This window comes from Eleginops maclovinus, chromosome 20 (assembly GCF_036324505.1).
Source record: "Eleginops maclovinus isolate JMC-PN-2008 ecotype Puerto Natales chromosome 20, JC_Emac_rtc_rv5, whole genome shotgun sequence".
Classification (NCBI taxonomy): Eukaryota; Metazoa; Chordata; class Actinopteri; order Perciformes; family Eleginopidae; genus Eleginops; species Eleginops maclovinus.
In genome coordinates this window covers 24,947,912-24,975,736 of record NC_086368.1, presented here as the reverse complement: position 1 = coordinate 24,975,736, position 27,825 = coordinate 24,947,912, and the positions used below count along the sequence as shown (strand labels likewise).

Here is a 27,825-nt window from a genome sequence, read left to right as displayed (position 1 = left end):
TGACAACTTTAAGCTCCAAGCTGCAACTTTTGCTTCAACAGAATGAATAGTACCCATTGTTTAAATCTGGCCCTTATTTTATTTGTATCTGATACAATGCTATACATTCACGATTAACATATATTGACTGATTGAAGTGATCGAAATTCAGCCAAATTTCCATTCAGTTTGTTAATCTTGATTTTTTATATTATAAGCAAATAGCGTGCCCACATGATAAAAATGAACTAAAACGGCTGGTATGCAGTTTACGTATTACTTCTTGGATACTATGCGTAAACCTACAAGCTACAAGCCAAACAACCCAGTATTGTTGTACGCGCGTGCGCAGTTCCCCTCCTGTCCGTTGGGGACGCTGCTGACTCTGAGCGCACTCGCTAACCGTCAGCCATCTGCCGCAGTCAGTTAGCTAGCTCCAGCGGGAATGGAAAATGGACGACTGACCCGAAGAACGAGGGCATATCATCGGTATTTCTAGCGTTTAGGTGGGTAGATTTGCAATAAATGGATATTTTAGCAATGTCTGTAGTTTTAAATGTTGTGTGAGATACGCCCGTGTCTCGGTTGTGTTCGTTTTGCAGGACGTGTTTAAGATGATGTTGAAAGCTGCGTCTGAGGTTAGCTCAAACGTTAACTGGTCTGCAACCAAATGTTGCTTTTATTTGTCCGTAGAAATGTGCATGTGTTAACTGGATATGACTTTTGCTATGAAACTAATGTTGCATTAAGGTTAATGGTTTATAGTTAGCGTTGTGTGCTTTCATTTGTATCTGTTAGCTATGTGGCTAATAGCTACAGGTTGAGCTTGTCGTTAGCATTCCTGTGCTCGTGGTGGCGACTAGCATGAGCTAGGCTTGTTAGCTACAAGTGCACGTTTCTTATCGTCCAGTTACTCACTGTAAGACGAAAATAAACGACGAAAACAACAAACATGACAAGACGCACTTAACCCCACACACATAGGTTCCTATTGTCCCCGGCCGAGTAATGCAAAGAATAGTTTGTGCCGACGGGCTTATGGTTAACGTTTGCTAACGGTCGGTTTGAGCTATCCTGGGCTGTGTCCAGTCTGCAGGTTTTCGCGTTACCGTCTGTTGTCGTAGGTCGATGTCTGATATCCCCACTATAATATGGCTTGCTACTTAAATATGTATAAATACTTAGGCCTGCATAAGCATGATACCTATGCATGGCTGTGATGTATTGACATTTAAGATAAATGTACTATATCATGCACACACAGGCCCAGTGCAGCTTCACTGATTTAGTGGCAAATACTGAAACAAACAGCTTTACAGTGTCAACATGTCGCATAGCGGAATCTGTACTGGGTGTTTAATCTCATCGGTTTGTTTGTTAAACGTGTTACATGTGATGGCACCGGCCCCTCCCACCTCTCATGGCAACAGTTTTTCCTGCCATTCACGTGGCACACAGAGCACTGAAGGAATACTTTATTAATTGAAATCGTCGGCTGAGTTATTTTCAAATGTTGACGGTGCAGAGTGTACATCTATTCAATTTACAAGCAGGTATCATGTCGTAATGTCGTAACTGCTCAGTGAGTCAGCATGAAGATACCAACGGCCCTTACGTGGGTCACTAATGAAATGCATGCTTCTCTGATGTGGACCATTTCACTTGTGCTTTACCTGACAATTCAAAATTCCAGGTGTGAACTGGGTATATTTAGCAGTTATGGAATTGATAAATACTCCTGTTACCAAGCATCTAACACTTTCAGAAATGTATTACAATTATTATTTTAAGTCATCTAAACTAGCCCTCACTGTTGTTGCATCTCAGCCGGAGTGGAGTACAAGGTTTTTACTGGTCTTTTCTTCTTTTGGCAGATCCTTTGACCTTGTACCAAGACAGATGACCACTGGTGCAAGGCTTTTGCTTTGTTTGAAGAACAACTCTGTTTATCATCACTGCTGAACTGCAGGTAAAAGACAGTGGCTATTTATTTTAAGAATGGCACATTTTGACCCTGGAGAATCTCAAATGAAGTCAAGATTCCTTGAATTTTCATAATGAGTAACACTAAATTAAGAATCTCATCTATTAAAATCAACATTTACCATTTCTATATTGTTTTGGGCCACAAAACATTGTGCTTTATGGCTGACTATTAAACTTGGTTTTGTCATTCTTATTACATGTTTGGCCTTTAAAGTCCAAGTGGCAGTAGTTTTCATTGGACATTTCTGCTCCATTTGGTCTTATTATCAATCTTCATTTATACTGCTTCTCTAAATCTGCATTTTATCTGCTTATGTAACGGCCTTTACGTATAGGACATTTTACACATAGACCTCAGTGTTATATCTCAACCAATTAGGAGTACTATTGATGTAAAAAGTCACGTTTGAGTTTGATATGAGTTTGAAAACCCGAATGCATATGAATAAAATAGAATTACTTTATTGATCCCAATTTGGGAAATGTTTATGTTGCAGCAGCATAAAAACAAAGCAATATAGTTACAATACAAAAAAACGTATATATACATACATTTCTGACAAATAATCTACACAAAATATTAACAAAAACAAAATATAAAGCAGGATGTAATATGTACAATAAGTGTGAGAATATTATTAGAATAAGTATAGAATGTACAGTATGTAATGTAATGGGTAATTGATACATTTATTTGGAACAGCTAGTGTCCAAGACAGACATCACAAAATGTGTCCTGCTACGGACCTCAGTAGTGTTTTGCTCACTTGCAACTTCGGTGTAGTGTTTTTGGAATACATTTGAAAGAACATTTGAAACAAAACCTGTATTAAACTGAACCAACACTTCTAATAAAAGAAACTGATCACAATAGGCTCTCAAAATGAATAGCATCTCTTAAGTTATGACATTGAAATACCATAATACATAAAATAATGACAAATGAATGTTTGGCTAAATGTTAACATTTAACTTACAACATTTGTCCTGGTGACGGGCACATCTTGGTGACGCATTAGCATTTTGGAAGTGTTTTTGCTCACATACCCTACAATAATGTAGCAACTGCACTCCAGCTGCGTGCACACGAGGTTGTACGAATGAATGAAGTGTTACTGCCCCACTTACCATTCATCACAGCCATAACAAGTGGTTCTCAGTGATGGTAGTGGTGTCCTTTTAAAAAAGAACTATACTTATATCGTTTTAAGACATGGAGAAATCCAGACCTGAAATACGAGACCTGTCTTATTAATACCCCCCCCCCCTCCCCCCAGTATTTGCCATATTATGAAATGAAAAGAGTGACTCATAGCTGGTCTCTTGTGCTCTTCTCTTAACTGTAGACATTCTGTTTGAAAGTAGTGATTGTCTCCATCATCTATGGAGGAGAATGCGAGCCCTGAGCTCTGTCTAGCTCCTGAAACAGAGCAGAGCCAGGACAGTATGGATAGCTGCTTTCAAGGTACCTTGGCTGAGCTTCTCTTCCACTCACATTGAAGGGATGTGGACATTGTAGCAATACTGGGCACAGTTGTTGTTCTATGGTGTTTACATGATTAATTTAGTCATAATCAAATCAGTGAACCATTGTTAGAATTTGTTTTGATTCATGTACAATCACTAAAAAGTTAGTCATTTCTTGGCTATGTTACACTCAGAAGATTGCATGTCATCTTTTTCTTTTGCATACAGCTTGCTTTGTTTGTTCACAGGATTTGGTGAAGGGAATAGAGAGCAGAAAGAACCGCTTGAAACTGAGAGCGAGAATGTGGCCAAAGAGACTGTAGAGGAGCCAGAGAACTCTCCCCCGGCCAGCGGTGAGTTAAAGAAGACCTGGTCTTTTCGCCGGTCCACTGTCGCAAAAAGAGAGATGCCAGTGGAGGCAACAACCGACAGTCCTGACAACCGCTGTCCTGTGCGGCGCAGCGGCAGGCAGCCTAAGCGCACTGACAAACTAGAGGAATTCCTCTCGACCGCCAAAAGAGGGTCAAGAAAGAGCGCCCCTCCTAGTCTTGAAAGTGGAGATCCTCCTTCCCAAACCCCGACCGATGCAGAGACTGCTTCAGAGGCCAGCTTCGATGGAAACGCTGACACTAAGGCTGCAGAAGACAAGACAGAGTCTCCAGAGAGGAGGACGAGAAGCAGCGCGAGGAAGCAGCCCCAACGGAAAAGTCGAGGCGGCAGACAAACTCGAGGAGGCGGTGGTGTGACAGTCAAAGACGAGGGGAGCTCTGAGAACGATGAAGACAGCAGAGACGCTGCCAAGAAAGACCAGCTGCAGGATAAAGAGGAAGAGAAAAGGGACGAAGAGAGTAATCCCAATCCTGAAGATGTAGGGAGCACTAATGTAGCACAGCCTCAGCCAGAGCAGGACTCTGAACAGAAAGAGGTTGTCGAAGAGGAGAACCAACACGGAGATGAAAACGACAAAGAGGAAACGGAGAAGGACTCGGACAATGAGACCGACGAGGAAAGCACCGACAATCCTGCAGCAATGACTGTCAAACGTGGACCCATAAGAACATACATCAATAAAAAGAGGGTCGCCAGTAAGAACACGACCCTTGTCAAAGGTCCCGCCTCCACCAACAAGGTCACCACTGCTGTCAAGAGGGAGACGAAGCCTAATGCGACCCAACCTCCAGGAGCAATGCGCAACCCCCAAGACGAAAATGAGGATGATAATGACTCTTCAATGTCTTCATCTTCCTCCTCCACGTCATCCTCCATGGATTCAGATGAGGGAGGTTATGACCCCAATGCACTCTACTGCATCTGTCGCCAGAAACACAACAAACGGTATTTATTTCTACGTTTTTATGACAGTTGTTTGTTACCCATCAGACAGCTGTTTATTTCCCAGTGTTGTGATGGTAAAAATAACACCTGGGTAAGAAATGCTGATATTTAATAACAAAGGATGGATGATGTAATAATCAATAGCTCAGACGTAAACAAATCGCAACACAAACCATAAAGAATCATTCTCTATGAAGGTTAAATCTTTTTTTTCTTGTAAATTAGATCATTAAACCAGTTTTACTATTTGAAATTCACTTGTCTTTCTCTGACACTGTTAAAGAACGTCAACAAGGGACTAAATGTGAGGCTCTCTAGTCAGCCTGCCCTGTCTTGATTGTAGACTGCAAATTAACGTCAGATGTGGATAGCACCTTCTTTCCCATAATGTGTAGATCGGCCAGGTGGTCGGCTATCATTTTATTACCGGAGGAATGCATAGTAGATAGATGAGCCTAAAATTGGTTCTCAGCTATATGCTAACTGACTGCACAGTCAAGGTAATGTGTTTAATAATATAAGTATATGTAAATGAATAGAATCCCAATTGCTCTGTAATCTGTTCATTTCATTTTCAATTTACGTCAGCTCATGTTGTCAGGCTCGTATTCACAGCCACAGTGTGTTTCCACATTTGCATGTTGTGTTTGTGCTCTGAAAAGTGTAAAGAATGCCGGACATAGTATTTGTTGACACTATAAATGTTCTGTGCCTTCCAGATTCATGATCTGCTGTGACCGCTGCGAGGAGTGGTTCCACGGAGACTGTGTGGGCATCACTGAGGCCCGCGGGCGCCTGATGGAGAGGAATGGGGAAGACTACATCTGCCCCAACTGCACCGCTAAGAAACACCAGCTGGTCCGACCCGCCACTTCCATGCTCACTTCAAACATAGATCTGGGGAAGGCCAGAGCGTCGACTCTCAGTTTTTCTGCTGCGACTTTTGGCAGTGGGGTAGACGCCAGCATGTCAGGGTTTCAGGTGGGGGTGGCACCTCTTTCCTCCACTGCTGGAACTGAAGAGAAGGGATCAGAGGACCAGGGCATCAAAGGCAGGATAGAGAAAGCCACTAATCCAACTGGGAAGAAGAAGATGATTAAGATCTTTCAGCCGGTATGTTAAAACTGATCTCAAATCAAAGGCTGTTATTATGAGTCCAGCGAACCATTTGAGTGATTTGCCTAATGTTTTGTATTCCAATGCTTCATAGTACATGGTTAGTGTTGATCAATAATCAAAATGTCAAACATTATATGATTGTTAGACATTTAAAGCAGTTAACAGTCACAATTAGCGTGCTTTATTGTGTGGTTTGTAAGTACATTTTAATTCAGAAATCTGGGATTTAGATTTTTCTGTGATTCCACATGCATAAAAGAGCACTAGAAATTAAACTTTTGTATAAATAGACAAAAGTCTACCACAGCTACTTCGGCAAATCTAAAACTTAAAAGTTGATCTGCAAAAATATGTACATTGAATACATTGAAGGGTAAATTCATTATAGTATTGTGAAAACACTTTGCTAAATAACATTCCTCATCCTAAGCTGTTAATTTTACTGTGTACTGACATGTAGCAGCCAACCCAACCAAAAGCAGTCCAGAAAGCCGCACCAGCTGTGGAAAAGAAGGCCGAGCAGAAAGCACAACCAGACACGGAGCAGAAAGTGGCGTCAAACGTAGAGGTGAATACAACAGCAACGGGGGAGGGGCGAGAGGAGAGCCCCGGGCAGAAAGCTGAGGACGAGTCTTCCTTCCCCAAATGTATCGGGCCAGGCTGCGAGAATAACGCTCAGCAGGACTCTGTGTACTGTGGTAACGACTGCATCCTGAGACACGCCGCTGCCGCCATGAAGTCCATCACTGACGTCAAAGAGCCCAAGCAGAAGGTCAAGGCCGCGGAAAAGAAAACCAAGTCTGCACCAAAGGTAACTCGGACCACTCGAAAATAATGGCTTCTGCCTGTCCTTTAAGCGTAAATACTGTCACCTTTCACCTAATGACAAAACATGTCAACAGCAGCTGAAGACACTATCTTAAAAGTGTGTGTCATATAAATGTTGTTATCCGACTTTTCATCTTGTGTTTTTACCAGATTTGATTTGCGGTGCGTCTTGATTCGCCACAAGTTCTGTCCTATCCTTTCTTTTCTGTGTCACCGTTAAGCATTTCAGAGAACCAACATTCATGTGTGTCTTGTTTCACCGACCGTGCCAAGCAGCTGATATAACAATGTCATGATGCTGAGGAGGCTTATTAAGTGGGTCATCAACATGCAACGGAGCCGGTTCAAATCAATTCATAAGAGGAATGTACAAAGGGGCCGTCTACTGACTCATTGGAAAAAATAGTCACCAAAACTAACAAACATATTTTTGTTTACAACTGTGTTAAGTTTTAATGTGTGGACTTTAATCTTTAGCCAATCACTGACTCAAATAGAATGTTGGAGGAAGTGATGTGAGGTTTTTAAATGACCAGAAATCGTTTATTAAGGTCATTACAGTTATTTATGTAAGTAAATTGCTCAACCTTTCCATACGAGATGCAGTGATGAGGATAACAACTGTAATAACTGGTATTAACTCTTGAGGCCCGAATGATGAACTGAATCTAGGGGTTTAAGAGGCAGAGGAGCGCCTATAGATTAAATCCCCATAATGCAAAAATGGAAAAAGAAGATGGACCTTTTTATAAGGAGACATTTTAGTCTACATTCAATGCCTCGGGTTGTAAAAGTGAATAATTTCCCAGTGTATGTTTGGGGGTGATGAGCCTGTGTAACTGTGTTTAGCAAAAGGAATATCTCCATAAATATAGTTTTTAATTGACTCATTGTTTTGGTTACAGAGAAATGCATTTCAAGCTTGTTGTATGCACTCACACTGTCTGCGTCTTCAATGTCTTGTGTTATTTATACTAATGTTATCATAATGTGACCGTAGGGAAACGTAAACCTATAGGCTTGAAAATATCCTCTGCACATAACGTCCGTATCAATAATCTGAAGAACGGTTCCATAGTGTTTACTGGTGTTACTGTTTTGTGCTTATGTTCTGTATCTTTTTTAGCCTATTATTGACCCAATTCTGCCTCTCCAAATCCACCCAGGAGTCTTCAGTCCTCTTGTTTTCAATACTTTTCTTCTTTTAGATGTGATTGGCCATTTGTTACAAACCTCCTATTTTCTGCTCGAAACATCCTGAGGTTTCATTACTTTGAAAACCCAAGGGGACTTTCCGTGAGATTGAAGCTTTAAAGGCTGTGGAAGCAAATAAACATCCATGTATTCAGGCAACGTTTATTTACTCCAGTTGGGAACTATCTTCATATTGTTTAAACCTGAATAAATACTTAGAGAGGCCCTGAAAAGCATTGAAGTTGCTTTGTGAAACAGGTCCCTGAAGGCAAAGTCTGAAATCAGCTTTTGGACTGTTAGACTACAAAACAACCTGCCAAGAATGATTTGGTACTAAGTGTACTTTTTCCATAGAAATATTTCCCGGTTTACAGAAGCCTAGAAGCTACAAATAGAGCAATTCAGACATGTTGTGTTCTCGAACTGTACTAAAAATGCGAGTAAGAAGGCCCTACAAGTTGCATATTATAACCATGACAGAACTTCCTGGCATTTGGCAGTTATTTTCTCAGTCAAACATTGTTCTGTTTTGACTGTCATGTTGTCAAACAGCTGACTGAGAGCTGTGACTAAAAGCCTCCATGTGTGTTTCTTCCCATTCCCACAGAGGAGCGCCGCTGGTGGCAGGAGGAAACAAAAGAAAGCAGAGGAGGAGGACTCGGACAGCGAGGGAGACTACAGCTCAGAGCCAGATGATGATGATGATGAGGACGATGATGACGACGATGATGAGGATGAGGATGACGAAGAGGAGAATGCAGAGGAACAACCGCCCCCGCCGGCCACTGCGTCCTGGTCCAGCGACCATAATTACATTGCAGTAACACCAGAAAAGACTACACCCATATCACCAACAGTTTTAAACAAAAAGTGTATGTATCTCTTTGAAGGTCTTGGGCTGTTTTTGAAAACACGTTGTTATTTTATAAATGTGGCGCTAACTTGACGGGCTGTGGAGCTGGACTCCGCTGTATGCTAGACTTAGAAAACATTTGCAACGTGTTTTTGAAGTGATTTTGATAATGTAAAGGTTTTCTTTCTACTAATGACATGTTGGCAGCTGTGACTAAAGGTAAGTGCTGTTTGTGGCTTTGGGTAAGTATGGAATAATAGAGAATGTGTTCCTTTGGAAGGGGGTCTCCACAGCACTTTTAATAGGTACTAAGACCGGACGCAGTGGTTATATGGCTTTTGGTAGTGATCACGACTCAGCTCGGGAGAATCACATAACAAATGGATTCACCTGTGTAATAAACTGAAAGCAGGAGTTTGAAACACATACACTTTAGTCAGGGAAATTAGTTTTTGGGGGAAATGTAGTCCCTAGCGTTCCTTTTGTGGGCCTTGAGCCACGCTATGGCCAAGACCTCAGTGCCTAGGCCCCTGCTAAATTTTCTCTCTTTCAATTTGACTCTTATATCCCCCATTTTTGACTGTTTGACACTTAATAGATGGATTACCTCTTTCTTATTCCTCAGCTATAAGGCAGGGGTGTAGGGGAATACAGGATCATGTGGAAGAGATACATGCAGGGCAGAATCTCAAATTTCCTGGCTTTACCATTAGCTGCATGAATGTGATGAATGGCCGTGAGTGTAAACAATGTGTGAGTGAGCTTTAAAAAAAAAACTCCTGCACAAGTCTCCACCTCCCGGGTTCATCGCCTCAGCTGTTGACCCATTAAAAAGGTTCTTCCCGTCCCTTTCTCCACCAGGTAGGTGTCTCAGATCTCCCCCCATGTTAATGTGGACTAAAGGAGCTAACATGACTCATATTGAGTTGATAATATCAGCTGTCACTGCAGTTGTCATTTTTCTACCCTTCATATTGTGGTTTATAGGCTGACGTCAAAGATTTTTTTATTCCTATTTATTATGATGCATCAATCCTCTTGGAAAACTGGCTTTGAAATAAAAGGTGATATAACAGATTGTAGGATGCCTCGATTGATTATGTGAGCAGTGTTTGCTTGCTTTGGGAAGTTCAGCTCAATCTAAGCATTTACAACTGATTCATCTACACACTGGAGGCATGACACAGAAGAGACCCCCTCCCCCCCAGATGTTCAACAGACGGGAAAAGAAGGAAGCCCTGCCAGAGAGCAGCTCCCCCCCCCCTCCCCCTGGAGATAATGCAGTGAACTTCAGAAGCCCACAGCAGAAGAAAGAAGCTGAAAACCTGGCTGAGCAAAGAAGGACCTCCACGCTCGAGTGTTTTGCACATTTTATGAGATTTGATAAATATTAAGAGGCTCGCTGGTTCCAATGAAATGTGGACAATTTGTTTCCCTTTATACGGGGTCATTGAAGGCAACATGGATCTTTATTGATAGGATAGCAAGTTTTTAAAGCTAATTCAAACTCTAAGGTCAGGAGGTCAGTGTGACCATTGCTGTGATGAACAGGGGGAAGTCATGGCTCATTCATTTGTTCTTGCATAGATCATGTTTCTTATATTTTTGATTGGTCTGACACTATAATTAGATGATGGTGGACTTTGGTTGCTTTGGGTCTCAATACTGTTGGTCTGGACACTATTCTTGTGGTTTCTACATTTCAGTGGGTGAATAATTGGTTTGTTCAAGTGAGGTAATGCATATTCAGATGCAGCTTGGACATAACAGTTTATGCTCAAGCATCTGCGTATGAAAGTTTGAACAGAGTTAACAAACTTCATTTTTTTATTCTTGTGCATCTGCATCAATTATTCATACGACAACCACTGACAATATTTGGGTTTTGTTACTTTTAAGGCAGAGCTCATTGCCTGAGCTGGATCCAGTGTTTGTGGTTTGTGGCTGAGCTCATCAAACAAATCATGTGTTCAAATGAACAGATGGAAAATGAAGAAGTTATGGTCCTTTCATTTCAGTTTCTGCTGAGCGTACTTTTCTACGAGACCGGAGTGCATCAGTCCCCCTCCCTCCTATTCAGATATATGGCAGGAGTATGAAAGCCCATTTCCTCTAAATAACATCTAGGAAGAAAATGCTTCCTTCCCAAATGGACCTGCATCAACAGCACGATGTACCCACGATCAACCGCTACGAATAAAGGGGATTTTTTTCTGCCCGGGGGTCAACTTTGTGTGTATTTGAGAATGTTTATGGCTGTGTTCAATATGCACACACACATAACCTGTGAATGATGTTTATTTTTCATCAAGGGTGGGAGGTCTTAATTGTGACTTTGAAGGTTAATAATTATCTCAAAACAGTGCAGCATGGTATCTGATTTAGAAAGTCATGATTTGGTGTTGCTGTGTTGGTAAAACACTTTCTTGCTACATGTTTCTGCTGATATTGCAAATTTTTGCATATTTTAAAATGTACTTTTTCTTGGTTTGCAGCCCCCCCTAAGGAAGAGAAGCAGAGCGAGAAGGAACCTGCTCAAGCAAAAGCCCCTTCTCCAACTAAAGGAAACAAGAAGTCCACAGCGAGTAAAGCAGCCAAGGTTTCCATGAAAGGCAAGAAGCCTCAGACCACCACCCAGAAGGCGTCAAAGAAACCTACGACACCCCCAAGTAAAACTGCAGCAAAGTCCAGGAAACCTGGTCCGACACCCGTCCAAAACCCGTCTCGCTATCCTCAGGGTCCGATCCACGTCACAGGAGCGCTGAGAGTCACCAAGTCCAACTTTACCATTCCTAAGAAGCAGCCACAACAAAAGGACCCTCCACCCTCCAGTAAGTCCTCTTCATCCTCCCGAGTCCCAGCATCTCCAGCTCCTCCAGCTCCCTCCAGCCACTCCTCATCCTCCAGACCTCCACCTCCAGCGCCTACTGCGTCCCCCATGCGCCCCCCACCAAACAACCAGATGAGAACAAACATCCGCCGCTCGCTGACTGACATCATCTTTAAGAGGTAAGGAGTCCCACAGTTCATAACACATCTAAAATATTTCAGTATATCTTCAGATTCAAACTCAAACCTCTCTGTTGTTTACCACCAGGGTGAGCGACAGTGACGACCTGAATATGCCTGAGAGTGAAGTGGCAAAGCTGTCCGTTGCCATTGAGAAGGAAATGTTCAACCTCTGCCTTAGCACTGACAGCAAATACAAGAACAAATACAGGTCCCTCATGTTCAACCTGAAAGACCCCAAAAACAAAGTAAGTTTGACGTTTTCAGTATTTCTTCGCTTTGGTTAACTTGAAGACGAGGTGTTAAACCATAATGTTGGTGTGTGTGTCAGGGCTTGTTCTACAGAGTGGTGGGTCGTGAGGTTAGCCCCTTCAGACTGGTGAGACTGAGCGCTGAGGAGCTGCTTTCCAAAGAGATATCTGAGTGGAAGAAGCCCGATACTGCCGAGGTAAATGCTACTCCCCTTTTAATGAAACCCCGAAGTTTAAAATTGAGGTAACTCTGAACACTACATGTGCTGTTCTCCGGCAGGCTCACTCCCCCGGTGCAAGGGCTCACTCGGGTCACTCCAAACTGGGCAACAGGCATGACTCGCATAGCATGGACATGGAGGACGCTCCACCAACCTCTGATGGGGATGTATGTATCTCTGCCAACCCTACATCTTCTCGCATGGCCTCTGCTGCAGTAAGTGCTGGCATGCTGTCTTTCTCTCTTCCACACCTTTATTTTCCACTTCTGCATGGGTTGCGAAGTTACAGATACATGTCGGAGGTTAACTATCTTGCAAACTGTCCTGTTTTTCAATACTCTTTCTTTCTATCGGAAGCTTTGTCTTTACCGGGCATTACACCGTATCTGTTTTAACACCCAGATATCACCCAAAGTGCTGGGTCTGCTTTTATGAAGCTCACCTCAGAGTTGACAGAGGTTTTTCTTTGTCCACAGGACCAAGATGAGTCTATGCCCACTCCTTCAGCCTCGGCTCAGCCCTCTGCTGCGGAGGGGAACAGTGGCAGCAGCATGCCAGACATTTTCAGTACAATGCTCAAGGACACTACTGCCGAACACAGGACTCATCTGTTTGACCTCAACTGTCTGATATGCACAGGTAAATGACACACAGAAGTGTACGGTCACTTTTTATCATATTTCACATGTCAATCCCTGAGATTCCAGTCTTGGTTGTTTTGGGCACCTTGTTAATGATGGGGACAGCAACTGGTCTCGCGGCAAAGCACACACTTGTCGTTTGAAATTAAACTGTCAGGCAACAACTGGCCTTTTTCCATTGTTCTGTGAGCGGCAATGATCTGATTTAATTCAATTAGCTGCATGGGTTTTCAAATAATGAAAATATTGATAACCACACTGAGTTGTAGGAAGTTGCACTACTCCAGGCAATATTTTAAAAATAGGATAAACTAATTGTTGTTTGTTGTGTTGACTCATAGTGGTAGGTGTCAGGCTCACTGAGAAACACCTGCATTACTTTACCTGTAATTATTTCATTAAAGAAATCAGTGAGCAGCTTCACATTGAAGTTCAGATTTCAATGTAAACTGCAGCTGAAGGAAATGTTCATTATGCATAAGCAGTAACTTCACACAGCATTTTTACTGTGGGAGTCCCCATACAGTTTGAATCACAGAAATACTTTGATATAGAAATATTGCAAGACTTGCTAACTGCTAACTACTAACTCTTGATTATGTTATGTCTTTTCATGATTGAAAGACAGACATTTATTTAAATTCAATTCTTCAACATTTTCTTTGCGTGATTTTTTCTGCGCTCCAGGTCAGAAGTCAGAAGATGAGCCAACTTCTAAGAAAACCAAACTGACCAAGAAGCCTGACACTAAGCCTCCGAGACAAGAGCCGCCCTCCTCCAGGTCGGGGGACGTCTCTCCTACTGTCCAAGTTCCTCTATCCTACCAGCCGACCGTGGAGCCAGCTGTCCCAGAACCACAGCCGCAGCTGGACCTCAGTATGCTGGCACCTACGGCCCAGCCCCCTGCACCCATCACCCCCACCGTGTCCTCAGTCAGCATCACCCGCAGAGACCCACGCATGGCCAGGCACAGCGCCGCGGTGACCGTCACCTACCCCGCTGCAGAGAAACCCCCCAACAGCTCAGCAGAGGCACTCCCAGCTCCCGTCAGCGCTCCAGTGGAGGTTGCACTCAAGGCACCGCTCCCGATGCCCCCGGCTCCCCCGCCTTCAGTCTCTGCCACCAAACCAGGGAAAACAAGGTGCTTGATCTCATCACGCTTTCACACATCAGCTCTTCTGAGACTTGCTGGCTTTAGTGGTTTATTTGTTCGCAACTGTAGTATACAATTCAGGCTTCCAATAGTCATGGAAAACTTAAAATAAAAGAAGAAGAAACACAAAAATAAACAAATGTATAATTAATTAAGAATACACTGATGCTATAACCAGGTCTGTTTCCCCTTATTCCTAAGTACCAGTGACAGACTGATATAATAAAGGAGAATGTTTGCAATGTGCCTCTTAAGGTATTTTAAGTTAATATAAACATAACCAACTCTTAGACTAGGTTGCGGTTTAGTTTTCATCAATAACTGAAGTTTACTTTCTGTTTGTGTACATGTACGTTGTGAATGATTGGACATTTATTATGGGTACTTGTAGAAGTTATGGAGGAGTAAAATGTTGTCCCTTAAATTGCAGGTTTTGTTATGCTACATTAGTGTATTTTAAGGCACTGTCTTTGTTATTCTTTTACACAAGCCCTGTACAAGAGAATTTAAGTGTGTTTGTTAGACTTTTCTCTAAAACAGAGACATTTTGATTGCACAGTTCATCCGAGCCTCCTCCTGAGGGCGAGACGGCGATCTTCCTCCACGGTCAAGAGAAGATCTGGAAAGGACTCATCAACATGCAGTCCGTGGCCAAGTTTGTGACCAAGGCTTATCTGGTGTCGGGATCCTTTGAACACCTGAAGGAGGTCAGATATTTAGATTCACTTTAATCTTAATCATTGCGGAACTCAAAACCTATTGCGCATATCATGCAAGCAAAAGCATCTGACTTAGTGTTATCTGTGTTGTGCAGGATTTGCCAGACACCATTCACATTGGAGGACGGATATCTCCAAGCACAGTGTGGGACTACGTTGGAAAACTGAAAACCTCCCTCTCAAAGGTTGGTTTGGACCCTTAATGAGTACTCCATTTAAAGGCCTCGAATCCCTTACAGACTTTTTGCCCTCTGTGTTTGCAGGAACTATGTCTGATCCGTTTCCACCCGGCCACAGAGGAGGAGGAGGTGGCGTACGTCTCTCTCTTCTCTTACTTCAGCAGCAGGAACGGTTTGGTGTGGTGGCTAACAACAACCGGCGTATCAAAGACCTCTATCTCATCCCGCTGAGCTCAAAGGACCCATTACCCTCCAAACTCTTACCGTTTGATGGGCCAGGTAAGCATTCACAGGGTCACACCTATATACCACTAAATGTATTTGTTTGAATAATTCTGTGTCATATTTGTTTGTTCAACTGAGGGTCTGGTGATTCATTGGTTTGTCCTGTAGGGGGCACTAGCACTCTTGATAAAGCTCATCTAGAAAACACCTGATATAACAGCTGCTGTGTCCTCTGCTGTGTTTCTGATTTTGTATCACACATTTCTAATAAAGGAAGTTTGCATCGCAGGTTGATGCCATTCGAGTCCAGTCTCAGCCTGTTGTTTCTCATGACTTGGCTTCTACATAAACTTCATTTAACAATAGTTAGTTACATCATAGCAAACTGGTGATCACATGGTAACATGCTGCACCTCTTAATTCCTTAATATCGGACTAGCTTCAGAAAAATATTATTACACATCTTACATTTTTCCGATGTTCTTCAAACAGATTGAAGTAATGCTTTACAAATCTCCACAAGAACTCATGTATTCACCTGGTTGTAGATTAACCAGAATTATATTATAGTTTGCAATCTATTGCAGTCTTACTGTGTTTTTTGCAATTTCCTGCTCCGTGAATGATTAACAGCAGTTTTATATGATTTAATGTGACTCTTAATTATGTTTTCCAAGAGCGCTACAAAGGAATCTCTTCAATAAGCAACACGAGCCTACTGATGCACATCTCTGCAGCTGCCACCTTCCTCCATATTGCAGTCTTTTGTTTTATATATTTACAAATTAAATGACTTCTTACAATCTCCACAGTTGTCCGTTGAGATATAAAAGGATTCACGTAAGAGAGCAGCTACAACTCTGATAAAGCCTTATTTACTTACAATTCTGCACCACAAAAAGTCAGAAACACAAGCAGCTCAATATAAAGATTAGCATTCAGTTTTCTCAATCTACCGTTATCAACATAAAATGTTTACAAAGATCCTTGTTTTGTCTTATTTTGCAGGGCTTGAACCTGCTCGTCCTAACCTCCTCTTGGGCCTGCTGATCTGCCAAAAGGACAGAAAGCGAGCCGGTGGTCCAATAGAAAGTGAGGAGAAACGATCAAAGACTCAAACCAGAGATACTGACGACACTGGCCTTCCAAAAATATCTCCTTCAGTCAGAGGGGACAGAAGCTCGCGACAGAGTCTGGAAATCCCCTTCAGCACAACTCCTCCGGGGTCCCCTCCATCTAACTCTTCTGAGACCTCCACTAGCGCTACAGCCACCTCCTCCATCTTTTCCCTTTTGTCCTCTGTCAAAGCGACATCCACTGTTACCGGCAAGGAGTCCCCGTCTTCCTCCAGCTCTGTTGCTTCCTCTGCTGCTACGCCTCTTCAAACCATCCTCAACACTCTTTTTGGGAAGAAAAAGCACGACTCAGAGGCTTCCAACTCTCCGTCTGATAACGGTGGGGAACTCACCATACCGTCCGCCTCAATGCTCGACCCCATTGTGCAGCAGTTTGCACAGAGCTCTAAAGAGAAACAGGAGGAAGAGGACGAAGACGACCGACCGTACGATCCAGAAGAAGAGTATGACCCCAGTATGGGCTACAATGTGCCTAAGAAGCCTGCAGTGATGGAAATCAAACCTAAAATCTCCAAGCAGCCTGAAGTGGTTGCAAATGAAGCTGATGATGTAGCGTACGATCCAGAGGATGACTCCATTTTTGAAGATGTCAAACCTGTTGTACCAGTTCAAGTTAAGGTTGAGTCTCTTACTGATCCACAAAAGATCTTGGAAAGCCTTAAACAGATTGGGGATCAAGCATTCCAGAAACAAGGAGAACATCAAATATTATCTACAGTGACATCTGATGCTTCACTGACACTCCCAGACAAACTCTTAACTGCACCTACAACATCCCTTTTGGCCAATTCTCAGCTACTGCAGCTTGGCAAGAAGGTTGAGGAACTAGTAAAGTCTTCATCAGTTGCTCCTTTGATCAACCAAAGGAGGGATCCCCGACAGAGCAGGGATCCTCGCCAGGCTGCAGGCGACACGAAACCGACTGACGAACCTATGGAGCAAGAAATGTCACCTGGTCCGTCTGTGGATTCTGCAGTTATTTCACAACCTGTGGTTCAAGACGCTAATCTGGGTGAGGTTCCTGAACTCCCACACTCCTCAGAAGGCCTAGAGACAATGCTGACTCATGAGGAAGTGAAAAGCGAGACATTACCCTTCTTGAAGTCGGAGGAAACGGAGGTAGCAATTCCATTATTAGGAGAGGAGGTGGATCCTGATATGGAAGTCAACTTCATGGATGAGGCAGAAGTGAAAACTGAGGAAGCTGAGCCAATCAAGCCAGAAACAGAATTGGACAAGTACAGCATTTGGCCAAACGCTGCCAGTATCTTAAAAGCTAATGAGGAATCAGATTATGATGACAGTAGCCAAGATGCGTCATCCAGGAGTTATTACAACGAGCCTGCAAACACGTCCCAAAGACCTTCCACCATCCCAGTACTCACTCAGAGCACAAAAATGGTTGACAATCTGCACTCGCATGAGCTCCATCACATGCCGCATCACATGTCAGGCTTCGATAGAGAGTACAGACCTCCAGCTGACATCCCCCCCCCATCCAACTTCCCCCCGCACCATCCGATGCAGGGACAAAACCTGGTTTTAAGGCCTCCTCCGATGTCTATGCCACTACCCATGCAGGGCCACCCTCCAATGCCAGGCCCCCCTCCTATGCAGAGACCCCCTCCACCCATGCACGTTCCTCCCTCTGTACGTGGTCCTCCCCCTATGCAGGGTGATAGCAGCCAACAATATGGTCCCCCTCTGACTGCATACCCTCCTTATCAGAACCAGTGGCAAGGCTCCCAACCCCCACAGCAGCAGCAGCCCCCGCAGCAGCTTCCTTCTGCACCACCTCCCCATAATATCATGCCACTCCGAGGACCACCACCATTTCCTCCCATGGCCCAGAGAGGCCCAGCTCCACAAATGTTTAATCCCTCCATTCCCCCCCAGCACATTGTACAGCAAGGGCCTCCCTCCAGGTCTGCCCCCACCTCCTACTTTTGATGGACAGAATCTTCCACCAAGATTCGCGGGTCCTCCGCCTCCATTTAACTTCCCTGCAAACAGAGGTCCTCCTCCACCTTTTGCCGGGCCACCCCTTAGTCACTTTGAAAACAGACTCCCTCCTCCGTCCCATTTTCAAGGGCCCAGGGGTCCCCCGCCATCTCAGTATGGTGAACAAAGGGCTCAACCCGCCATGGTGGACCAACCTCGAGGCTCTGCAGAACATTATAACAGAGACAACCCTAACTCTTTCAAACTGAACGTGGAGCAGAATCCAAACCCTCTACATATTTATAAAGACGATCAGGGTCCCCCCCGAGGTCCAGCATACCGCGGCCCTCCACATAGTCAGTATGAGGACAGAAGAGGTCCACCTTCCAGTGGCGAGGTAAGCGGACAGCACTTAAATCCTCATAACCAGTACGAGAGCTCCAGACCCCTCTCTTCACCTCCACATCGAGGATCTTTCGATGAGCACCGCGGTCCTCCCCCTCAGGAGAATAGATCCCATCCATCTCAGCGTTTCGGTGGATCGGAGCGATACCGCTTAGACAGGCACTCCGATGAACCTAGACCTATCCGTCACACTGGGCCACTACTGCCAACCCCTCCGGATGCTCCCATAGGTCCTTCGAGTCGCATGGGAGCTCACAGTCCAGACCTGCACCGGGACGACCCCTGGAGGCGCCACTCTCCTGAAATGAGGAGGAGGAACAGCTCCACCCGAGAGGACTCAGAACCTCGCACCGGAGAGCGCTTCAGTCGCTTCGAAGGAGGGCACAGAGAACCTGCTCCTGGTCCCTTACAACCCTCTGAAGAGAGACAGAGGGAGCTGTCCGAGGACCGCCGGAGGGAAAGAGAACGGGATGTCCCACACCCAGGCAGGCCCTTATGGGACAGGGGCCAGGACAGGCGGTGGAGCAGAGAGCATGAGTGGGATAGAGCCAGAGAAAGGGACCACGATCCAGAGCGCAACCGGGAAAGAGAACGCGATCCAGAGCGTAACCGGGAAAGAGAACGCGATCCAGAGCACCCCCGGGAAAGAGAACGCGATCCAGAGCACCCCCGGGAAAGAGAACGCGATCCAGAGCACCCCCGGGAAAGAGAACGCGATCCCGAGCGTATCAGAGAAAGAGAACGGGATCCGGATCGCACCAGAGAAAGAGAACGGGATCCGGAGCGTACTAGAGAAAGGGAACGGGATCCTGATCGTACTAGAGAAAGGGAACGGGATCCGGAGCGCACCCGGGATAGAGAGCGGGATCCGGAGCGCACCAGAGACAGAGATGTTGATCTGGAGCGCAGCCGAGAAAGAGAACGCGATCCTGAGCGCAACAGAGACAGGGATCACGATACAGAGCGTCCCAGAGAAAGAGAACGTGATCAGGAGCGTACCAGAGAAAGGGATCCGGAGCGTCCCCGAGAAAGAGAAAGGGATCCGGAACGTCCCCGAGAAAGAGAAAGGGATCCGGAACGTCCCCGAGAAAGAGAAAGGGATCCGGAGCGTCCCCGAGAAAAAGATCATGATCTGGAGCGCAGCCGAGAAAGAGAACGGGATCCGGAGCGTACCCGGGAAAGAGAGCGCAGCAGAGGGAAGGAGGGCGAAAGGGCCAGGGAGACGGAGGGGGAGCGACACAAGGATCAAGACACAGACAAGAGAAGAGACCGGGAAAGAGACAGAGCCAGGGATTCTGACAGGAGGGACCACGACCGCGATAGAGCGAGAAACCGTGATCGAGAACGTGAGCGTGATCGAGAGCGGGACAAAAGGCGGGATAGGTCTCGTAGCAGGGAAAGAGACCGAGACAGAGACCGTGGCAAAGACCGAGTCAGAGAGAAGGACAGAGACAAAGACAGAGACAAAGACAGGGACCGTCGGGACAGGAGCAGAAGCCGTGAAAAAAGAGAGGAAAAAAAGGACAGTAAACACGATACATCCAAGGAGAGGGACAAAACTGCAGAAAATGACAAGAACGTGTCCTAGTCATTTCCACGGACACTACTCAGCGGTTTTGAAAGAGTTCAGTCTTTCATCGGTTGAAAAGAGTTGTATCACTGTAAATGTAAATGAGCAGTATTTCGTTAAATTTCCACAGTTGTGTTCATACTAGAAGAAAAAAAATGTTCGTATTGTTTTTGTCACTTCTAACTTGTTTCACCATATTTGAAAAACTGAAGGCCATTTTTGTTGCTTGTGTACAAGATGTATCCGAGGAGCAACAAAATCCTATTCCACGTACCTTTCCCCTGTCCGAGCAGTTTTTTAAAAGAAAACTATAATGTAAGTGACTAACACGCCATTTGCAATATGTAAATAGGAATTTATTTGTGTATATACTGATGTTTTTAAGCATACTTTTCTAAGTAGAGAAAAATTAAAGCCATATATCTGAGATGGATAATGTGAACGTAAAGGAAACACTGTTTACTTACAAATATGTCTAACACCATTGAACTAAAAGGTTCCAACTATCTACAATCATTGGATTGTCCTGATTTTGTTTCAGCTCAGCAAATTAAACCTGTTTGATGACATCTTCCTCTGCTGTTGTCAATAAAATGTTAAACAAAACAAATGTATGACATGATTCACGTCCCAAAGTCATGTCAAATTGCTTAGCTTTAATGTTTAGGTTTTTGGTACTCTGTGCAGTAGTGTCACATAGTTAGGCCATTGCCAATGCATGGGATTTAGCAGCACCTCCAAAAATAATGAACTTGTTTTAAAGTTTGTATGCAAATTGTTCTAGTGTCATAACACATGCTACAGTCTCAAGGAAACGTGAGTAAAATTTCTTAGAACACCTTGTCTTGCAGAATGAGGAGAAACCCAGGCAGGGGAAGACCTGATGAAAAATATCTGTAGGATACATTTATTATTTGTAATTAACATGATCAAAACTAATGAAGAAACCCTCCATTGGGTCACTTTACTGCAGAAAGCTTTACTACTACTTCACTAACCTAATGGTAATATATCCTTTTCTTTAAGAAGGCCAGTACAACCAGTGTTTGACATTATTTTTGCCATAATCTGTGAATCTAATCACATTTGTGTGCGTAATGCTACTTTGATAATAGGAATAAATGTAAGGATGAACCACGGTCAATAACTGCATTGAATTTATTAGAAGTTACAAAGAGTTCAGGTTATAAGTTGGACAAACATTTCAGGTTTATAGGCACTTTGAATACAATTGCACTTGCTGATTTTAACACCCAGTTCAGAACGTCTTTGTCTATAAAACTTAAGAGAAAAACATTTAATGAAACAAGCATAGTAGGAATAGTATCCTGGCTGGAAATGTTACATTCTGATCGTAAGCATGTTTTAAGTAGGTCATGTTCACAAAATACTTGAACGGACTGCATAGGCTTACGAATCATTGTTAATATTTCGTGAGGTACATTCCTAAATGTGTGATGTGTTTATTACATTCAGCTGTCTGCATTAATATGTAGTTGCATGCTATACAGTATTGTAAACATAAGTATATGGATTGAATTAGGTGAACATTAACAGAAAACAATTTAGGAGCTTAATTTTCTTTGGTTTCCCCTTCATTTACCATACTCAAGGGTTCATGGGAAGATCATAAGTATGTTTTTTGAACAGGCGCTGACTCCCGGGACCACTTCATTTGAATTTTCTTTGGGCACCACACAAACTCATCTCTACGATCATAGTTCGAATACGCATACTTGATCAGAAGCCTGCGTTCTTTCTTATCGAGGACCGTGAACACAAAGTAGCTGAGAACACTCTCCTTGATGCTTGGCAGCTCTCTGTGGACGATGGTCTCCTTCAGGAAGAAGCGGACCAGGGGGGCTTGGTAGTGAGCGTACCCCAGGGTTCCAAGGCACTTCAGGATGCGGGTGATGCGCAGGTTGTTGTGAGTGTGTCTGTCAAGGACATAAAGTTGTTGCATATATTGTTTTTGTTGCTTTAAGTGTACCATTTTAGAAATAAAGCATAAAGAGGTCACCTGTTAAGGTTGTCGAATCTGTCTTTCCAGTTCATCCTTCTCCTCACTTCTCCAGTTTGCTCATTAAACAACTCGATACCATAGAAGTCCAACATGAGCTTATAGGACTCCAACAGATATGCCAATGCGATTTTGCTGTTAAGAAATTTCTGATGGGGAAAGTAGAGTTTACAGTCTGGGAATGTGAAGGATTTATTTTAAGATCTGGCTAGCTTTTAGCAGTTTACCCATATTTCTTCTTTAGTCAGTGTTCTGGCCTGATAGTTCATCCCCGGTTCCTGCAGTGGGAACAACCTTTAAGAGAACAAATTAGTAAATGTTTTCAACAGTAAGTAAAAGGTGAGAGTTATAACATTTTAAACTATATGATAATAGAGTATCTTACCATTGAATGTAGGAGTGTCCATGCTCCAGTCTATTATAATCTCCATGCCAATTATTGTGGAAATCCATTATGAGAGCATCTGATAACAAATACAAAAGATAAAACAGTAAATCGCCTCTCAAGTTGATGGATGGTAGGATTTGTATATTCTTTTGACACATTTAAGTCAAACGTGATTCTAAGTGTAAGGCCTACCGTCAGGTACACAGCGCCTCTTTCCGAGGTAAAACATCAGATTAGGGTGCTCATCCTATTCAACAGAGCACGATTTAGAGATTATACAAATTCTATATACACACAATTAAATACCTTAATAAGTCAAACGCCTTTATCATGTGTGTACTTACTGAGTGTGACTCATTCCAGCGTGACTTGCTCAGGGACTGTGGGGAAATATAAAAGAACCAAATGTGCTTGGGTTAACACTGAAACAAGGTAAAGTGTATCATATGTTTGTAGTATGTGAATGTTTGTGTGTGTACGAGTATGTTACTTACAGGGTAGTCATGCCTGTAGTTCTGCATGTCTTTTGCGGCATTTTCAAACCTGCTGAACTTGCTCTGGTGCACAGAAAATATAAGAAAGTCAGTTGAATCTCAAGACATTGTGAAATTGTAGCAAATGTACCTTGGTCTAAAGTAACTGAGTAAATGTACTCAATTACTGTAAGTACAATTTTGAGAGACTTGTACTTTGCTTTAATATTTCAATGCTTTATTTCTAGCCCAAACTACAATTCCGTGGTAAATTACTCCACAAATAGTTTTAGTGCCTTAAATTACTTTGCAGATTAAGATTGATGATGTGAAACATAATCAACACTTAAATAAGACTAAAGCTACACCTAGATTAAATCCACAAACTATACTGCATTATACAAAGTCATTCAAACTAGCTGCACCTTTACCAGCTTTGATAAACACTTTAATGACCAATACATCAAACACATGAACTCTGGAATAGACCAATCTGCATGATGAGTACTTTCACTTTTTATACTTTAAGTATATTTAGATGCTAATACTTTTGTACTTGTTACAGAGTATTCCTACACTGACTGTGGTAGTACTACTTTTACCTAAGCACATATCCCTGTGACGTGAAGGAGAAGAAGTTAAAAAAAGGTTATGTTTTTAGACACACCGTGTAAATCTTAACATAGAAAGTGAATCCAATGCGTGCCCTCTTACAGTTCGCCCACCCTCACAGAACACAAGCAGCCCTCCTCCCCGCACAGTGCAGCGGGCCTCTGTACTCACATTCCGGTGCGCAGGTCGCCTGGTGCCCCTGGATCTCCTTTTCCGGGAATATGTTTCCCAAGTGGAGTCATAGTCACAGTAAAACTCATCTGAGGTATCAACCCGAAACCCCTCACCATCTTCCTCAGAATCCTCGTCATCTTCGGTTAACTCCCCAGCAACTTCTTCAGACTCCCGGTCGGTTTTGTGAAACTTCTGCCGCTTGTTTTCGGGCAGCTCCTGGGGAGCAGCCTGGTAGTCGTAAGCTGCCCTCTTCGATGGACTTTCACCGCGGAACTCCGCCCCAACTTTGGGGGATCTACTCACTTGAACATGGACTTTGGGGTCTGCTTTGGTGTCTGTTTCACAATCTTCCGGCCTTTCGAGATTATATCCCCAGCGTGTCGTTCGCCATGCGTTGACCATTAAACTACAAAGTCTTCTCATACAGTAACACATGATACCAGGAATGCGGCAACACCACATTAACACAGCATACTCTCTGTTGTTGTTGTATAACGAGGTTATATTACCCACCACACATCGATACAGCACTGAGACGGGCCCCATGTCGCTTTATGACATGTATGTCTGTTTCACTTTCGCTTTCTCTCAACTTCTACTATAGGAACTTAGTCAACACCCAACACACACCAACTGCACTTCCAGGCTCAGGCTGCTAGTTAAAGGGATAAGTGGCTAAAGTTAGATAAACAAATATGACTGAGAAAGCTGATCTGGAAAATACAGTTTTAATGTAGGGGAGTCTGGGGAGAGTTGCAACAAGTATTATTCCTCCAATCAGAAACATGCTAGAGTGAGGACACGCACTAGACTAGACGATAGGATAAAATGGACCTTTATTGATCACCATAGGGAGATTCAGCAACAGAAACACAGATAGTACACATGAGAATACCCACAGGAATAATAATAATAATAATAATAATAATAACATTTATTGAAACACATAGTTATGGACATACTGTATAAACAAACTTTTTTTCATGAAGTGTAATTGTGTGATACTGTCCTGAATGTGGTATGAATTGATCCAAACTCACGTTAAGTGACATGAGTAGCATTTGTTACGGCTGACAGAGTTGGGGACGGTTGTCCATAGCTCATGAGCCATGTCATTATAGACCACACAACAGCCCAAATACACATTTATATTGCTTTTTGGAACAAGCAGAAGTGATTGTGAGGTAAATAATGAGGATAAATACAATACAACATATCTTTATTTGTAAAGGACTTTAAAACCTCCAGAACAGATAACTTAATAAATAAATGAAATATAAAAAGCACACAGATCAGTTCATCAACCATAAAATGAGTACAAATACAAATAAAAGGAACAAAACCAAAACCATTTAAAAGCAATAAAAGCTCCAATCTAAAAAGTGTCCAACGCTAAGGAGAAGAGGTGGGTTTTACAAACACGCAGTGAGGAGGCCTGTCTAATGTTTGATCATTGACACATTTTCTGATGCTCTCTTTGTTCCATTTAGTGAGTTTTTGAAATGTAATGCTTATCATTTCAACATGAGCATATCCTTTTCCATTTCGGCTAATATTTACCTGGAAGTGTCCGGTTAATTACTTAACATCCATCCAACAATAGAAACATAAGGAACCTACTATGTGCCAAGATTTGTTGGTTGATGACACTCAATTTTAATGATTTGACTTTGATTTGGTTCTATTCTGAGGTAGTATTCTCACCAGAGTAAGAATTACCCTGGTGCCAAACCATGGTGCCTCCTTACAATTTACTGTCATTTAAGAAAAAAAGAGTACAACACTGCATCCCCACACCAGGCGCCTGAACCAGAATGAGGCACCTGGTGTGAGGGTGACGGAGAAGTGCCTCCACCTTTGAAAATAAAAAGACACTGTCTGTGCCCTTTTGGCTAATAAGGCTCAATGGACTGTCCCCACTAGCTGCAAAGTTCAAACCTGTATTCATTCGTGACACTGATGACTCGTCACCAAAAAAGACACCCGCCTGCAGGTTCATATAAAGCCTTTTTTCTAGTTAAACCAACTTTGAAAAGATGATGAATTTTTGTTTTTATGACCAAAATAGACTTGTCTCTGTAATATATGAGGAACATAACGATCGTGGTGTCGCCAGCTGTTATCAATGTACAGATAGCATCATGTTTGCGGTGTATTCCCTGCCTCATTTTCTACGGCGCTGGCACTTGGACAGATGAGGCTCCAGTCAGTGCACATCCTGCTCTTAATGTCTTCCTGTGGAAGATAAAGGGATGCATGAAATGTCCTGTAGAGCAGAGAGATATGAGATGAGTACATCAGATAACAGTGCATCATTACTTCTGGAGAGTTGTTAAACCACAGGATCCTTTTTATTTATTACTTAAGTCACTTGTCTTATACTGCTTAATTGATGTGTCTATTTCTTCTCCGGGAGATTTGTCTCCCACATAACAATGTGAAATCTACATAAAGAAGTGATGTTGAATAATACTGAAGTAAGCACTGTGTGCGCACATTAAGTGGACTCTGTCGAGGCTATTATCTCTGACGGACTCCTTTCAAAAGGAGATAATTGCTCTTACCGCCCATGGAGAAAATCAAGGCTTGTCTGCATGCACCACTGTTAACATCTGCTTGGCAATAGATTCATTTGTGCTAACTAAAGCGGGATACGGTCCTGTGCTGTCTCCGGAAGATAAAAACACAGTGTAGGGATTGCCATATGTTCTGTATGGAATGGAGGCAATAAATGTGGATTTAAATGACAGATCTCAGGCTCTTTATGGCCTGCTTTAGTGCATGAATGGCTGACTCAAATTGAAATTTCCTCCTGAAATAGATGGACACTTCCTGCAGGATATGGAACTGAAATCACTGGCAGAGAGGAGCTACAGCAGCCAGTTTATTTTGTTGTTGTTCTGCTGTGAACCCAATTAGCATGACACTGAGCAAAAACCCAGCAGATACCTCTGAGAACCTGATTGAGGCTTCATGCACATGCAGGCCTGTGTGTAGATGCACTGACACACACACATGGATCATCTCCACTGTCTGTGTTGAACTTAGTTAATGACAACGGCTTGCTGGATCCCTCAGGGACTAGTGTGCTCAATAAAGGTCAACGCTGCCACCGGCTAATGCTTCACCGGTCAGAGTAACGGTCAGAGTAACACTTCAGCCGAGCGTATTGAGCGTCATTCATTAAAAATCCTACAATGTGATTTCCTGGATTGTTTCCCCCATTCTGTCTCTCATAGTTGAAGTGTACCTATGATGAAAATTACAGGCCTCTCTCATCTTTTTAAATGGGAGAGCTTGCACAATTGGTGGCTGACTAAATACTTTTTTGCCCCACTATATATGTGTTATTGTTGCTTGAGTTGACTGCCTGAACTAGCACATAGGATTCACTCCAATTGTGTCACAAAAGTGCATCTTGAGGAGAATTATGGTAAAGAAAATGAGTCAACCTACTTGGTAAACTGCAATTTTATGCACTTTAAACACGTACAGTGCGTGCATTTTGACCGCGTTGTCTTGAATCTCACACGGCTCTCACCGTGAGTGATGATTACCAATGTTTTCAACTATCTACCATACTAGCAAGATCACTTGTATAGTGGTACTTGTATTAAATCTATACCCTCCTTCAAGCAATTAAGGAGGGTCACTTGAGTCACATAGCCAAGATGGTGGTCGTTAAGTGTGAGAAGTTTCCGGTGTTCCTCATACAACTATTTGAAAGCCAGGAGTGAAAGCTCATAGTGTACTGCATTAGCCATACTTAGCATTGATTCGACCATGTTTGCACTTATACTCAAGATAGCACATGTAAGTAGATCCATATGCAAGTTAAGACATGGCATAGATCATGTGATGTGAGCACCTTTACTAACATCCTATTGGAAGGCAAGGTGCTGCAGCTGCTTAGCTCTGGTAACTTGTGCATAAACTTTTCACCTGTT

The 27,825-nt window shown here is 43.2% G+C and overlaps 2 protein-coding genes across 2 annotated transcripts; one reads left to right on the top strand and one right to left on the bottom strand.

Moving 5' to 3' along the window:
* Positions 1 to 383: 383 nt before the first annotated feature.
* Positions 384 to 20,780, top strand: dido1 (death inducer-obliterator 1). The gene is given in 19 exon segments (XM_063910423.1): positions 384 to 485; positions 1,854 to 1,948; positions 3,312 to 3,430; positions 3,681 to 4,767; positions 5,487 to 5,880; positions 6,347 to 6,697; positions 8,516 to 8,780; positions 11,257 to 11,770; positions 11,859 to 12,018; positions 12,102 to 12,218; positions 12,302 to 12,457; positions 12,719 to 12,881; positions 13,571 to 14,024; positions 14,596 to 14,743; positions 14,851 to 14,940; positions 15,019 to 15,100; positions 15,103 to 15,213; positions 16,168 to 18,212; positions 18,214 to 20,780. Coding segments are annotated over 17 exon segments (8,235 nt in total). The 5' UTR covers positions 384 to 485; positions 1,854 to 1,948; positions 3,312 to 3,348; the 3' UTR covers positions 20,230 to 20,780.
* Positions 20,781 to 21,351: 571 nt separating this feature from the next.
* LOC134882617 (opioid growth factor receptor-like) lies at positions 21,352 to 24,467 on the bottom strand. Its single transcript, XM_063910425.1, has 8 exons — positions 23,876 to 24,467; positions 23,114 to 23,176; positions 22,964 to 22,999; positions 22,812 to 22,866; positions 22,617 to 22,695; positions 22,459 to 22,525; positions 22,232 to 22,380; positions 21,352 to 22,148 (listed from the first exon to the last, which is right to left on the bottom strand). The coding sequence occupies exons 1-8, from the start codon at positions 24,422 to 24,424 to the stop codon at positions 21,839 to 21,841; spliced, it is 1,308 nt and encodes a 435-aa protein (XP_063766495.1). The 5' UTR covers positions 24,425 to 24,467; the 3' UTR covers positions 21,352 to 21,838.
* Positions 24,468 to 27,825: the final 3,358 nt, after the last annotated feature.

Bases quoted from the DNA above. Each gene is read 5' to 3' on its own strand.
- LOC134882617 (XM_063910425.1), bottom strand. From the start codon at position 24,424: ATGGGGCCCGTCTCAGTGCTGTATCGATGTGTGGTGGGTAATATAACC. The intron at 22,867-22,963 runs GTAAGTACACAC...TCTGTTGAATAG, and splicing joins GCTGGAATGAGTCACACTCA to GATGAGCACCCTAATCTGAT. The intron at 22,696-22,811 runs GTAGGCCTTACA...ATTTGTTATCAG, and splicing joins GAGGCGCTGTGTACCTGACG to ATGCTCTCATAATGGATTTC.